This window comes from Pelmatolapia mariae, linkage group LG7, assembly GCF_036321145.2.
Source record: "Pelmatolapia mariae isolate MD_Pm_ZW linkage group LG7, Pm_UMD_F_2, whole genome shotgun sequence".
Lineage (NCBI taxonomy): Eukaryota > Metazoa > Chordata > Actinopteri > Cichliformes > Cichlidae > Pelmatolapia > Pelmatolapia mariae.
This window is the reverse complement of record NC_086233.1, coordinates 25,025,710-25,040,221: the sequence shown is the minus strand read 5'-3', so window position 1 is coordinate 25,040,221 and position 14,512 is coordinate 25,025,710. Positions and strand designations below refer to the sequence as shown.

The window sequence follows — 14,512 nt, the reverse complement described above, 5'->3', positions numbered from 1 at the left end:
AACAAATTAAAAAACCGCAACAAATTAAAAATCCACAACAAATTAAAAAACCGCAACAAATTAAAAAACCGCAACAAATTAAAAATCCGCAACAAATTAAAAATCCACAACAAATTAAAAAACCGCAACAAATTAAAAATCCACAACAAATTAAAAAACCGCAACAAATTAAAAATCCTTGACGGAAAGGGATTGTCTGACCGGCTTTTGGAGAGTGATGTCACGAGAGGGGGCGTGGTCAGGATTTTTGGTTGAGGCGCCATGTTTCTGGGCCGAACAAAGCGCCAGCGAAAGAGGAGCGAAAGTACACGGATAACACCAGCTATGGTTCGTACTTGCTGTGCGGTCGGTTGTAAAGTTAGATCGCACGACCGGCAAGTGAATAAGGTTGAAAATGGTTTATCTTTTCATTCTTTCCCCACCTGGAAGCAACACGAGGCAGCTCATGCATCGGATGTTACCAAAAGAAGGCGTCTAGTCTGGATAGCAGCTGTGAGACGAGCTGATATCCAGTTCTCTTCCATCTCCAAATATCTGTTGGTGTGCTCCAGACATTTTCATTCCGGTAAGTTATAGATATGTTCATATCACTCTTTATCCGGTCTTTAAGTCTGACATCACTAGCCGTGTCTGGGCTCAAACTCCGCTGCAGGTCCATAAATCACACGATCACTGTGGCATCACTGAGAGTTGAAAACTATCTAAAGTCTTTCATCTGTAATAAAATGATCAGCGTTCTGCTCTAATGTGTAACAATTGAGTTTATCATCCAGGCATCCATGAAAACGAAATTAGCAGGAAGTTAGCTCGCTAGATTCCATCTAAATACAATATAGCATGTCCTAATGGGATTTTGGAAACAAATTCAAACGTACAGCTCTGCTATCACTTCCAACATAAATGAAGACAGAAAACTAAACTGCAGTGACGTTTGTAGGGTACTGTGAGTAAAATGCGTTTGATTTTCCCCCGAACATTCAAATTAGTGCAATCATAAATTCATTCATGGGGGACAAATTACAGTGAAAACATGTGGAGGCTCTGGCTACGTTCACACTGCACGCGAAAGCGCATCAAATCCGACTTTTTTGACCGTATGCGACCCATATCCGATCATGGTATGACAGTGTAAAAACAGCACAAATCCGATATTTTCAAATCCGATCTGGGTCACTTTCGTATGTGGTACTGAATCCGATATATATCTGATGTTTTAGAAAGCAACTGCTGTTTGAATGGTCATGTCGCATTAAATCCGTCTTTTATGTCACTGACACAAAACATATGCCAATTATTAGCGCTGGAGAAGCGTCTGAGAAGACATTGAGAACACATGAGCGCTTCGTGTCCATCCCGTGTCGATGTTAGTGAAACTGTTGAGAAGACAACGTGAACATTTTATTTATACTGTATAATCTGCAGATTCTGACAGAAATCTGCATATCCTTTGAAGCACCGCTCCTCTCTAAAACGGCAATAAGGATAATTATTAGGCCATATGTAAATAACAAAATAACTTAAAGCAAAATCGGGGAACGTAAAGTCTGAAAAAGTCTTTATATTAAGGGCCATCAGTCAAACAATACTGTTTGGTCTGGGTCTAAACAGAGCATGTTGTGTGTGACGTCTGCTTTTGCGTATGCGGGCCACTTTGAGGGTTCACAAAGGAGCGCGTTTGCTGTCACATTTTATTTGTAGTGTGAACCAGCAGACAAAAAATCAGATTTAAATAAGAAAAATCGGAATTGAGCATTAAGACCTGCAGTGTGAACGTAGCCATAGTGAGTTCAGTGCATCGATGTGACATTGTCCTGAAGGATTTAGTTATTCTCAATGGTTAAAGAAATGCAATTATTTATTCATATTTATTAGAAATAATCCTAATTATATATCTTGCTTCCATGTTTGTGTCCTGTGTCACAAAAAAATACATTTTTTACTATATTGATTAATGACCTGCAGAATCTCCTTATCATATTACGTGTCCATAATTGTCACCTAAAGTCAAACTTTATGCTTTCTCCATCTTGAAAGTGATTACATCCTTGCATTACATACTTTAGTTTCATTTTCTGAAGGCAGGTTTCTGAAAGAGAACAGGCTGATTTGGAATATAACATGCAGCGTTCTATAGATGGATACATAAAAAAATGGAAAATTACATGTATGCGCTAACTTTCTAAACACTTTGTTACATTTATGATAAATGGATATGAAAGTAGATAAAACACATTTATGTTGGCCTTGGCTCATTAGAGTCTTTGTCTTTAAATTAACTTTGTATGTTTCAGGTACTGCACTCTCAAAGACTGAATGAACCAGCATTGCAGCCATGGGTCATTGTGAGCATCACAGGGAAGGCTGAAGCCGCCCACTGCACCTGTATGGCCCACCTGTCGTGGAGACCTGCAGCCATGTCGCTGCTCTTCTTTTTAAAGTAGAAGCAACAGTGCGGATCTGTGGCACAAGGACTGTTACAGATGAACCTGCATACTGGGTTTTGCTGGGTAATATGACCAAGATACAGCCAGAGGTTGGCCATAAGATAGACTTCTCCTCTTCAGCTGCACAAAAACGGCTCTGGATCAAAACATAAACAGACCATCCGTATTGAAAGGTAAAAGGAGCCGTCCTCAAAAAAGAAAAAAACCCACCTGCTACTGTGGAGGAGTTGTCACTGCTATTGGATATTTTGCTGGACCACAGTAAAGCTGTGGGTTGTGGGAATGACCCATAATGTTTTATATAGGGGTCTAGATTTATGCCTGAAGTGCACTGCCATGTAAATAATTTGCATTTACTGAATATGTACTGACTGAGTACCACTGTTCAAAAGTTGAATAAAGAAACAAACTAATTTTTGCCTCTTTTTTTATTTTTTTATTAAAACCACTTTATAGAACATCACATCAGTTACAATGTAGAATCTATGTCATTTATAGTTTATAAAAGACAAAATGTTTACACAAAATCATGACAGCATTTACACGATATCACCCACTACTTAATTTACTATCAATTACTTCAATTTATCTTTTGAAAAATTACCGCTATCTATACAGCACAAGACTTAAGAATATTTAACAGGAGTAAGTGTCATTTTTCCCTGGTTTTACTACCACACTGTTCACCAAAACGGCAGCAAACTTTCACCATCTTATCCAGAAGGGTCACCTCTTCACCCTCACATGGAAGAAGTAATCTGATTGGCATGGTGGTATGTTTGAAGCAGGTCCCTTGTGTAGCGCTGGAACCCAGTCACGATGTTTCATCCATTTCATTGGCTGGTTTGCCTGCAATAATGCCAAATAATTAGCAAGTCTATAAATAGAACGTAGTTCTGCAAAATCACTCATTAGGATGTTTTTTTTTCTAATTTGCTATGACCTTAGAGTGCATCGAAAATAAAACTAATAGGCTATCTGGTCTTTAAGTGATGGCGTGACGAATCCTGCTTCCGGGCCTAAAGTAGTCTGCGTTTAATATGGGTTTTGTGTTGTTAACATGTTTAATGTTTTGTATTGTCTTCTATTTAATCTCAAAAAGCTCCTAAAAACAGTCAGTGATCACTGTTGGCCTCCATCGGCTTTTATCACCACTAATCATTTGAAAGCTCAGTTTTTAAAACCTTACGATGTAGCTACAGCCCAGCCCATGCAGCAGTCTATGAATGACTAATCCTATTCATCCTTGTGGATGGATTATCTCAGTTGTTCTCCTGGCTGAAGTTTGGTCCGTTTACAGCATCCTGCCATGAGATTACATTTGTTCCTGAAATGTTCCTATAAGGGCTTTGGAGTTGACGTCACGCCGCAGTGCATTGTGGGATCGCGGCGCCATGTCAGAAGGCCACAAATCAAAACAAACACACTGTGTTGATAGCAGGACTGCCAGAACCATGCTTAAAATCAGCCCAAAAGACAAAGGGCTGTATCGCGAACGATTGCGCCCAGACGCCAAGAGACGGTACTTGGAAAAAATAGCGTGCATCGGTAATGTGGACCCGTATGAAATAAGGCAGTGGAGTAGAAACCCAGACGGCCTACCGCCGTTGTCCTATCCCGATATCGTCGCGTACCTTGTCTGTGGAGTCAGCGCATACACGGCGAATCATTTTCGGAATTATAAATTCCTGGAGGCGCACATCTAATTCACAAACGGTTGGGTACAAGATTTTTAAGCCTCCAATTTGTGAGTACGTTGACCATATGACCAAGATACAGCCAGAGATTGCCAGCTGTGCGTTGCCATGTAAATAGTTAGCAAGTACATACACATGAAATGCAAAGTACATGTGAATAGATCTTGAATAAAAAAAAATAAACATACTTTTCTTTTCTGTTTCATATTTCATATGCTGGTTTGCCTGCAATAATGCCAAATAATACGCTACTCCGTCAAGATGACGTGGTTCTGGAGCATCACACATTAGGATGTTTTATCTAATTATCTATGACCTCAGCGCATTCAAAATAACACTAAAAGGCTATTAAGAGAGATATGAATTTATTTAGAACTCACCGGAAAGAAAATGCCGCGAGCAAACCAACAAAAAATTGGGGATGGCAGAGAACTCGATATCCGCTCGTCTGACCGCTGCAATCCAAGCCTTACGTCTTCGTTTAGTAATATCGGATACATGAGATCCCTCCCGTTGCCTCCAGGAGGGGAAACGATGAAAAGAGAGCCCATTTTCCAGCTTCTTGCCTTCCCTATCGTGTGATCTAACGTTGCAACACAGCACGTACGAACCATAGCTGACGCTTCCGTGTGCTTTCTTTGGCCTACTATCATGGCGGGAGGGGGCGTGGCCCCGCTCCCGTGACATCACGCTCCAGTCACTTCCGGTATTTCAGACAATCCCTTTCCGTCAAGGATTTTTAATTTGTTGCGGTTTTTTAATTTGTTGCGGTTTTTTAATTTGTTGCCGTTTTTTAATTTGTTGCGGATTTTTAATTTGTTGCGTTTTTTTAATTTGTTGCGGATTTTTAATTTGTTGTGGATTTTTAATTTGTTGCGGATTTGAAATTTGTTATGGTTTTTAAATTTGTTGCGGATTTTTAATTTATTGTGGTTTTTTAATTTGTTACAGTTTTTTAATTTGTTGTGGATTTTTAATTTGTTGCGGATTTTTAATTTCTTGCGCTTTGCACTTTGCACTTAAATATGGGCTTAACGTAGGTTGCACCCAATAATGCAGCCCTAGAACATTTAACATGTTCTTATTTTCTTTAAAATTTGGGGTCTATATGTAATAACCTAAAACTAAAAGGGGAAATTTGGAGGTTTTATAGGGATTTAGACGTATTATAAAGTGTAGGATAAATATTTTTAAGAAATTAGTATTTTAAAATGAAACGGCCAACAAATATACTGTAAATAATTTTTAAGTAATTGATTTTTGTTTTTGAGTATTTTAGATAAAGGAAATGCAAATGATACTTTTAATGCATGTGAAATTTCACTATAAGCTACTACAGTGTTACAAAGTGCTAATGTAAAGACAAGAAAATTAAACAAAGGGTTTGGCAAGCTCTCTAATATGTAGCCCTCTTGTTTATAAGAGCATTCTGCAGACGGATAAAAATAAGAAAAACATGGGTATAAGCATTTGATGCTTTCATGCATGGACGGATATGCAACATATATATATATATATATATATATATATATATATATATATATGTATGTATGTGTGTGTGTATATATATGTGTATATATATATATATATATATGTGTGTGTGTGTATATATATGTGTATATATATATATATGATATCGCAAACAAATGTATATTTATATGTGTGCCAGCCGAAATTCCCTGTAGTATGTTATCTCAATTTAAATAATGTACTGTTTAATCCTGTATGACCAAAGCATAATTAGGATATGGTAATTTAATCATTTTGTCCTTTTTTTCCTCATTATGCCAATTTTTCTTTGAATTTTATAGAGCCACCTGCCAGTTCTTTCTTCTTACCACTGTTTCTGCCATCTTCCCTTGAGCTTTTATTTAATTACTGTTCCCTTTCAGTCAATTGACTCGGTACAACACATAAGTATGGGATATCATGCCCTCAAAGTTATCTATTTCAGCTGTTACTCATCATGTCCACCTTTATCATCAAAACACCCAAAGCAAATGCATTCCTTTCATTCAGATTTTCCTAGAAATTAAGGATTAATGGTTCACTGAAGCTGTAAATATTTTTACATTTGCAGTGTTCCTTTTTTGTCATTTCAGATCAATCCACCTAAAAAATCCACTAAAATTGAAAGTATCATTTATTTATTTTATTATATAATTGCATTGAACTGTGGTTGGAGGAGCTCTTGTCATTTTTGTTCCTTTTGCCACTGAAACTGTTATCAGGCTGCTGGTAAAGAGGCCTGACCGGAAATACATCCTATGTAGGGTACATATGTGCGCTTGTCGTGAATAACGGGACGTAGCTGACAGTCGTAACGGACGGTGCGGATATATAATTAATACTGTTTAGCCTCCCTTATAGGACACTTTCTGATATGGTCGCCATTAGTTTTACACTAAGTAAGAATACCAGTTTTGCAGTTAAAAATAGTTTTAGTATACACGCTGTTGTTTCGCGACGTTGGAACATTTAATCCGGTGCTTCATATGATCAAAAACGAGCGCACCGCATTTGGAAGAAACCACCCTGGTCCCTTTAGGGAGCAGAGAGAGGACGGAGAGAGAGCAACAAACGCACTCGAATTATCGACACAATACTTAAACGACGCTTACACACAAAACACCAATTCCTGGTAAGATATTAGCCTTCATCACATTTCATTTAAGTGTGATGCTATTATAAAACGCTTTGCTGATTGGTTCGGCGAGATAAAAAGACGACACACACATCCGTTATAATATGGCAAAGCTGCACTGTTATGTTTTTCTAATGGAAGGGGGAGGATGATGCAGTGATAACAGCCTCACGTTTATGAACCCTACATTTTTTCATTAATTATTATTATTATCATTATTATTGTTATCATCAAATGATAAGATAATAATGCGATTGACACCATTTCTAAATTTTAAATAGGACAAGGATTCATTGAGGGTGTTCTAGCTATACGCGTTATATAAATATATAAATAGATATAGCCACAATGATACATTGTGTCTTATTGATCGTTATCGAAAAAAAGTGCAACTGACTCTTTTTAATCTTATGCCTATACAACACACTTAAAATGAAGAGATGTTTGTTTATTATATATATATATATATATATTTACGGGCGTTTACAACTATGACTTTTCCTTTTAGGGCCATGATGGGGAGGTTGTGTGAGATGGTTCTTGTGTCTCTTCTTATCATGTCGCTTTTGAACACCGAGCTGGCATGGGGTAAAAGAGGTGGTGGCAGCAGCAGCAGGGGAAAATCTTCATCCAGCAGCAACAAGGGTTGGACAAATTCAAAGACATCCAACTCTCAACCAGGAAACTACCCTCGTCAGCCACAGAGTCCTAATCGAAACACCAATCCTTATCCTCCTGGTGGAAGTTACCCTTATCCCAAACAGAACCAGCCAAGTTATCCAGGTGCCGGTAGCAACCCAAATCAGTACCCTGGCAGAGGCAATCCTGCAGGTTATCCGAACCAGAACCCTGCAGGTGGATACCCAGCAGGAGGGTATCCTAATCAAAACCCAGCTCGAGGAAATTACCCAAATCAAAATCCAGCTGCCGGAGGCTACCCCAACCAATATCCAGCCAGAGCTGGTACCAACCCCGGAGGTTATCCTAATCAGTACCCTGCTGGAGGTTATCCAAACCAGAATTATCCTAATCAGTATCCAGGTGGGGGTTTCCCAGCAGCGGGTGGTTATCCACAAAACCCAGGAAGGTATCCTTACCAGTATCCAGGTGGTTACCCAGTCCGAACTGGAAACACAGGACCAGGTTGGAATGTGCCTGGTTCAAATCCAGGAGGTTATCCAGGAGGTTACCCTGGTGGAGCAGTTGGTGGCTACTCCAACTGGAACCCAAATAATAAGATTCTGAGTCCCCGCTTTGGTGGAGGAGGCTATGGTTACGGGATGGCAGGGTCACCTTTTTCTCGTTCTGTGCAGAACATGGGGTACGCGCCCAAGTCACCAAGTTTTGCCAAAAAAGCCATGGTGGCTGCAGGCGTCGGTGCTTTGGCTGGAATGGCAGTTGGATATGGATTAGGACGCTTCCCCCGACCACATTTCACTTTCCGTAACCCTGAAGAAGAGTACTACTACAATAATTACATGCAGCGTCGTTATGGCACCCAGTCAACAGATCAAAAAGACTATGGCCGTGATTATGTCTACAGGCCTCCTCCACGTGCTGAGACCTACGAAAGCTTCATGAGTCACTGCATGAATTCGACTGATACTCTTAAGGATCAAGGCTCTTCCACATCCAAGAGTGCAGCTGAGGACGCAGATGACGACACCGTCAGCATTGAGGAGATTGGATACCCAGCCCTGATTGAGCAAGTGAAGTCGCGGCGGTGTGTAGAGAAGTACATGAAGTACTCCGAGCAATTTCTAAAGGAACGTAAAACTGAACAACAATATCAGCTAAGTCGCTCTAGCCCTCTGAGCCAAGGGCTCATTCATCTTCTCACTTCCTCCGTGGTGCTATTGTCCAGCATGCTCCTGCTCCAGTGAGAAAACACCTTCCACTTCACTTCAAATGGCTTTCTACTGCCTCCATCATATGCACACATTCATTTCCTGCTTATATTATAGTAGCTCCACATTGCAAACCACAGCTGCATACTTCCAGAGAGTACAGTCTTTTAATATCTATTATATAAAAAATATTGACATGTACATACTGACTAAAAATGTCTGTTTCAAGTGCGGCACTCAGTTTCAAGTGTTACAGTTAGATCTGTCTTAGATGTTCACTATACTTTATATTAATTTATTTTGGATCCATATTTTGCACTTTTTATCTCCAGATTGTTGGACACTGAATGCAGAGATTCATGATTAAAGAAAGAAAACAGAACAGGACAATTACTTTCACAGTTTTTTCTTAGGAAGACTATCAGGGCAGTTTCTTTCATAGTTTGGATAAGAATGAAAAAATAATGAAAGCTCATAGTCCACATTATGGCTTGTATTTAGGGGTACAAGTGGGGTAACTCTCGGAGATTTGTTTGTATTGGTGCAGCATGGGGACAAGAATTACGTAGAAATAAGTCACATGATGACTTGCAGGCCAGATTTGTGCATACAGGCTGTGATCAGCTGAGCTGTGCTGCTTCTCCTATATTCAATATTCACTGCTTTTTTGTGGAACTACGCTGAATTCAACAAGTTATAAGCAGATCTATTTAGAGCTGCATGGCTGATGCGTTGTATAAAAGCTAGAATTAGCTGAGTGAATGTAATAATATTTGCTACTCTTGATCTAATCTAACATTGACCATGAACAGCCAGCTCCATACCCCTCCAGCAGAGTGAATCACTGTGAACTTCACCACAGTACTCCAAACACAACCAGTGCAGCCTCCACTAACCTGCCTGGTATTTTCATGCAACCTTTGAAGAATGCAAAATTAATATGCTTCCATTTATTTTGGGATAATTTGGCAACACATCACGTGTAGATCCATTTAAGAGCTCTAAAACGAACAAGGATATTGGAAGTTTTACATTTTCAGCTTGTCAAACCTTGCGTGTTGCCATCCGTACCCTTGAAAATAATCTTCTTCTAGTTTCCTGTCTTTCATACATCTTTTTCTACATCTCTGATAGTGTTGCACGTTAATGCTTCTTTTCCCCTCTCCCTTCAGCTGGCAGACACATTTGTCAGATGTTTTCTGTTGATTGACAGGAGGCACAGAAACAGTTTGTGTATTTGGTGATATTTTAATGTCCCCGAGAAGTTGCATTTGAAATTACCGCCACTTAAAAAAAAACTTTACTGCCTTGATGCTCACTCTTCCTCTGTGATGTTATAGATGCTGAAGTACAGTAACCAGGATTATTTACCTTTACACCATGAACACATCACAGGGATGAGAATGAAAAAGTTCACTTCAGGTTGTAAGTGGGCTGTGGGATGTCATTTTTTGGCTTATTACCGGGCAAATATTTGCATGTAATAACTGGCAGCAGGATTGTGGCACATGAAAAATAAAGGGATTCAGCGATAATACTGATCAGTAGTAATAAATCCAGCTCACTTTAACCCCTGTTTATTATCTGGGGTAATGTTAGGAGAAATCTCTTTGGAGGATTTAAGTTTTATGTGTGTTTTTTGGATTCCACTCAGTCTCAATTCCACTCAGTCTCACTCCACAGAGCACATGCACAGACTGAAGCAACCCCTGGTCACTAATAGTTTTTACAGATTGCTTGATGGTGATAAAGGATTCCTTGTAAATAATTCAGCCAAACTTCCCACATGAACTTTAAGCCATCGAGGTTTGCTGAGCAGCAGAGACAGAAATAAAAATAAAGGTAGAAAGAATCGCCCTGGTTCATATTTAATATGTGCTACTTATGTTATTGCATGTAATAACTTTTCACAGAAAGTAGACAGTAATCATGATGGGTTCATAAATGAGCAGTGAAGTTGCACAAATAGCACTTGTTGCTTTAATCTGTGCAGTCTGTTGAACGGATGCGGTCTTTTCTCTGTATTTCCTTGTAGTATGTAAACTGTCCTTAGTTAAAATGGGTGTGGTAGCACTCAAACTGCATTCCTTTATCCCGTTGAACTCTGCCATTATGTGTGTGAGTCATTAGAACATTTATGCCCATAAAAGCCTTGGTTTTATATCCATATCCCCAGGCACATTTTAACTTTCCATAGCCACTTATTTTCCAGTCGTCTGCCCTGAAGTTGGTCATCGTTTCCGTGCGTCTTCCTCTAATCTCCTACATCTTATTGTAGCATGGGGAAACAGTCTCATAGGACAGTTTTTCTCAGATATGTAAATACTACTGTTTATTTTCTTGCGCCGGTTGTCATGGTACAGTCTCTGCGATTATGACTACTAAAATCTGTTCTCCTTTTTTTTCTTCAAGAGTAGGTGTTGTTATTATTTTTATTTTTGTGGGTGTTTCATGTGATCATTTCACTTTTCTTTTTACCGTATTTCTTATGATCCTGTTTTATTTTTCCTCCATGCCCGAGTTTTGTAAAGGATTCTGGAAAAATGCTGTGTAAGTTAGGTGTGAAAACTGTCATCAATGCCAGTTCATCTCGAAGTGATGGAATTCTCCTTCCCATACTGATGTTGTTCTTTGTAACCAGGCTTTCAAATTTCTTTTATTCTCTCCTGTTAATAAGCTTTCATATTCGACTGTTCCTGTTTTGCTTTTTTGGTTGATTCTGGCAAAACAACTTAATTTGATGGGAAATTCCACCTTAAATCAAGGCTGTGGAATATCTGTAAAGTGCACTTATTTCTCCTTAGTTGTGGATATTCTGTAACTTTGTAATTGAGCTCATGTTACCATTAGAGACATCGCTTGTTTTTGACTCAGAATTGCAAGCATTTCGTGATACTCCTCAGATGTTATGACTAACACGGTGTAATATAGTTTGTCTTGGATGTTCATGTGTTAAATAAAATAAATCATGAAATGTTTTCTCTGGCCTGTGACATCTTCACGTCTATTAAAAAAAAAATAAAATCCTTATCCTCAAAAACATCTGCCCCTGTTCTAAGCAGCATTTCTAAGATATTTTATTATCCTTTCATTTTTAATGTTTTCATTTTCAGACAAGAAACTTGCTAATCACAAAAACTATGTCCGCTCCATATTTTGGGCATCGATCCAAACTAGCCGTACCAGTTAGGTTATTGGCATACTTTAATTTTTATTTATTGATGTGTTTTTAAGTTTAATGTGATTTTTTTTAAAGCCAAAATGATAAACATTTGATTGGTTTCAGTTTAAGTTGTCAGAGAACTTACTGCTTTTCATACAGCAAATTGTATGTATACTAATATTTATTTATTCATTTAGGTAAATTGCTCAGAAAAATGACATTCACATTGTATTGAGCATTACAAAATAACTTATGTTACAGCTCTTTTCATTTTCTAATGGTTCATAGACCAGTGACGTCATTAAAAAAATTTAAGGCCTGGTAAGATGACCCGGTTGCAGGTTGCACAGACAGTCAAGCTCCTTCAGCATTACAAAAAATGTTGCTGTATCTCTTCAAGGGATATCAAGAGAGGGGTTATTAGAAAAATGCACAAGTGGACTACTTGTGTATTTTTTTAACCAAACTCTCAGAAAAATCCTCCATGAGGATGACATGATGACATTTAATTCCAATAAAATTACACAGTAGAGATCATTTGTTCAAAAAAGCTTTAATTTACTTTGATAAATGACAGCTTTTTCATTAATTAGATGGTGGATCACACATCTCTTATCCAAGCTGCTGTAAGAAAAGGCACCACATGTCCCAGCCTGAGAAAGAGGTGAGTCGCAGGAGCAGGGGCAGCGCCTTTAACGAAGGCTCTCCAGAGAGACTGGTTGCAGCATCTTTGGTCTTGCTGGTAGTAAAGCTGTCGATCTTGCTCAGAGGCGACTGCTTTGTGGCCATAGTTATTTCCGGACCCATGCTTTGGCTTTCCAAGGAACCCCAGCCCATACCCGGTGCCTGTGCCTCCCAGCATCCCAGCTGCTGCTGCACCTGCCCACTTTACACCCTGCTTGGAGAGGCCTCGATTCTGAGAGGGAGGCGCTTTGTTACCAGTACCGCGACCTCTGAAGCTGCCTGCTCGCTTGCTGTATGCATACTGTGCACCTGGGCACAAAGCTGCAATAAGCAGCATCCAAACCCACAGTGAGGGAAGCTTTTGCTGGCCCGCCATCAGAGCAGAGCTGCAAAAACAGATTAGGTTGAGTAACCTGAACTTCAGAAAGAAAAAAATGTTATTAAAATGATACTGCGCTTCGTTAATTGTCATTTAGGACACGCACAGAGGAGTTTTTTGAAAGTCTGTCAGCAGCCTGTCAGCAGTCAGTTCAGCTGGCGATAAAGCTTTTGATTTCCTGCGGCTCAGTAACAAAAGCTACATGCTCCCTAACCCTGACACAACAGACATCTAGAATGAGCCACATGTTCTGTAAACACGAGGATTAGCTGGGCATTATGTGGCACATTTGTTCTTCCATTCACTAGGCATTTGCTTCTTTTAGCTCTCATAAACAGTGCATATCATATAAATTGTTAAAAAAAACATATCAGTGATGTATTTGGAAGAGTAACTACATGTACATTATTGCAAAATATTTGGAAAGGGGTCTTTTAAAAAAACGTTAGAAAGTTGTTAAATAAAACTGATTAAATGCGTACATTATCTATAAAAAAGAAATTTTTAAGGAAACAAAATGGAATTTATTTACCTTTCTTAGGAGTTACTTAAAGAGGCTGTGATCCTGGATCGGTTGTTGTTTATCAAACCACAACACAGCAGGGCTGCGAGGTGGTTTTCATCTTACATTTACAGACTATCAACCCAACCAACACAGTCAGCACCAAGGCCCCCCCCCCACCCCCCCACACACACCCACCCACCCACCCACAAAAAAAAAAAAAAAATCCTGCTTTGCTATTGGTTCTACATCAATAATACAGAACAGGTTCAATGTTTTTGCTGACAGTGGATTTTCACACATGCAGTGCGAGTTTCTCCCATTACTCAGCAAATGGACATGAGTGCAAACAAATCAAAACATTACTGTCTCAACTAACATTTCATTTAGTATTTATTTATGTTTATGTCTACATAAAGTGTCTGACCACTAAAAAAATGTTCTGGGCTTATGACATTTTTCAGAATCCTGAGAAAAAAAATGTTCAGAAATAAAATTGTAGTCAAATTCTAGGAAAAAGTTTGTAATGAATTTTTTAATTAAAATCAGAAATCTGAAAAAAAAAAAAACACCCCAAAAAACCAACCAAACAAGCAAACAAAAAAACAACAACAACAAAAACAAAAAGTAAGAGAAGAGTCAGATTTCAATTTAATTAGTCATACCTTCTGAGTTGAAAAGTCAGAATTTGGAAATGAGAATTTTGAGAATAAAATCTGAATTTTTGTATTTTTTCTGCCCCAAAAAAGTAAAATTGAAAAAGTCAGAATTCATTAAGTAATATAAGAACTGTGCAAAATACTTTTTTCAGTAACCCCAATCTTCTTTCATGGCGATTCTAATGTTCAGCCAATGTTTCTGCGCAGACGCGGCGCATGCGCACAACGCCAGCGCCGAATTAACTTCTTTTTCTCTCACCCATCCGGAATACTTCTTAAGGTTATGGTTATGGTTAGGGTTATGGTTAGGGTTATGGTTAGGGGTAGGGTTAGGTTTAGTCGCAAGTCACCGTCAAATTATAATACGGGTAGGACGTTTTGTCAGAGTAGGATGGTTTCTCAGAACACCGGTCCTTTGGATGGAAGCATGGCCTGCAGAATAAGGGGGCAGTCGAGCCAGTGACTGATTGTGTGTGCATTTTTCTTTTTTAGT

At 38.9% G+C, this 14,512-nt stretch overlaps 1 protein-coding gene and 1 long non-coding RNA gene across 2 annotated transcripts; both read left to right on the top strand.

Moving 5' to 3' along the window:
- Positions 1 to 186: 186 nt before the first annotated feature.
- Positions 187 to 2,818, top strand: LOC135933493 (uncharacterized). Its single transcript, XR_010573766.1, has 3 exons — positions 187 to 327; positions 430 to 565; positions 2,292 to 2,818. It is a non-coding gene; the product is annotated as an uncharacterized LOC135933493 (long non-coding RNA).
- Positions 2,819 to 6,621: 3,803 nt separating this feature from the next.
- Positions 6,622 to 11,674, top strand: LOC134630870 (calcium-binding protein P-like). The gene is made up of 2 exons (XM_063478626.1): positions 6,622 to 6,782; positions 7,294 to 11,674. Exons 1-2 carry the CDS (start codon positions 6,637 to 6,639, stop codon positions 8,666 to 8,668), a joined length of 1,521 nt encoding a protein of 506 aa, XP_063334696.1. The 5' UTR covers positions 6,622 to 6,636; the 3' UTR covers positions 8,669 to 11,674.
- The last annotated feature ends 2,838 nt before the right edge of the window (positions 11,675 to 14,512 follow it).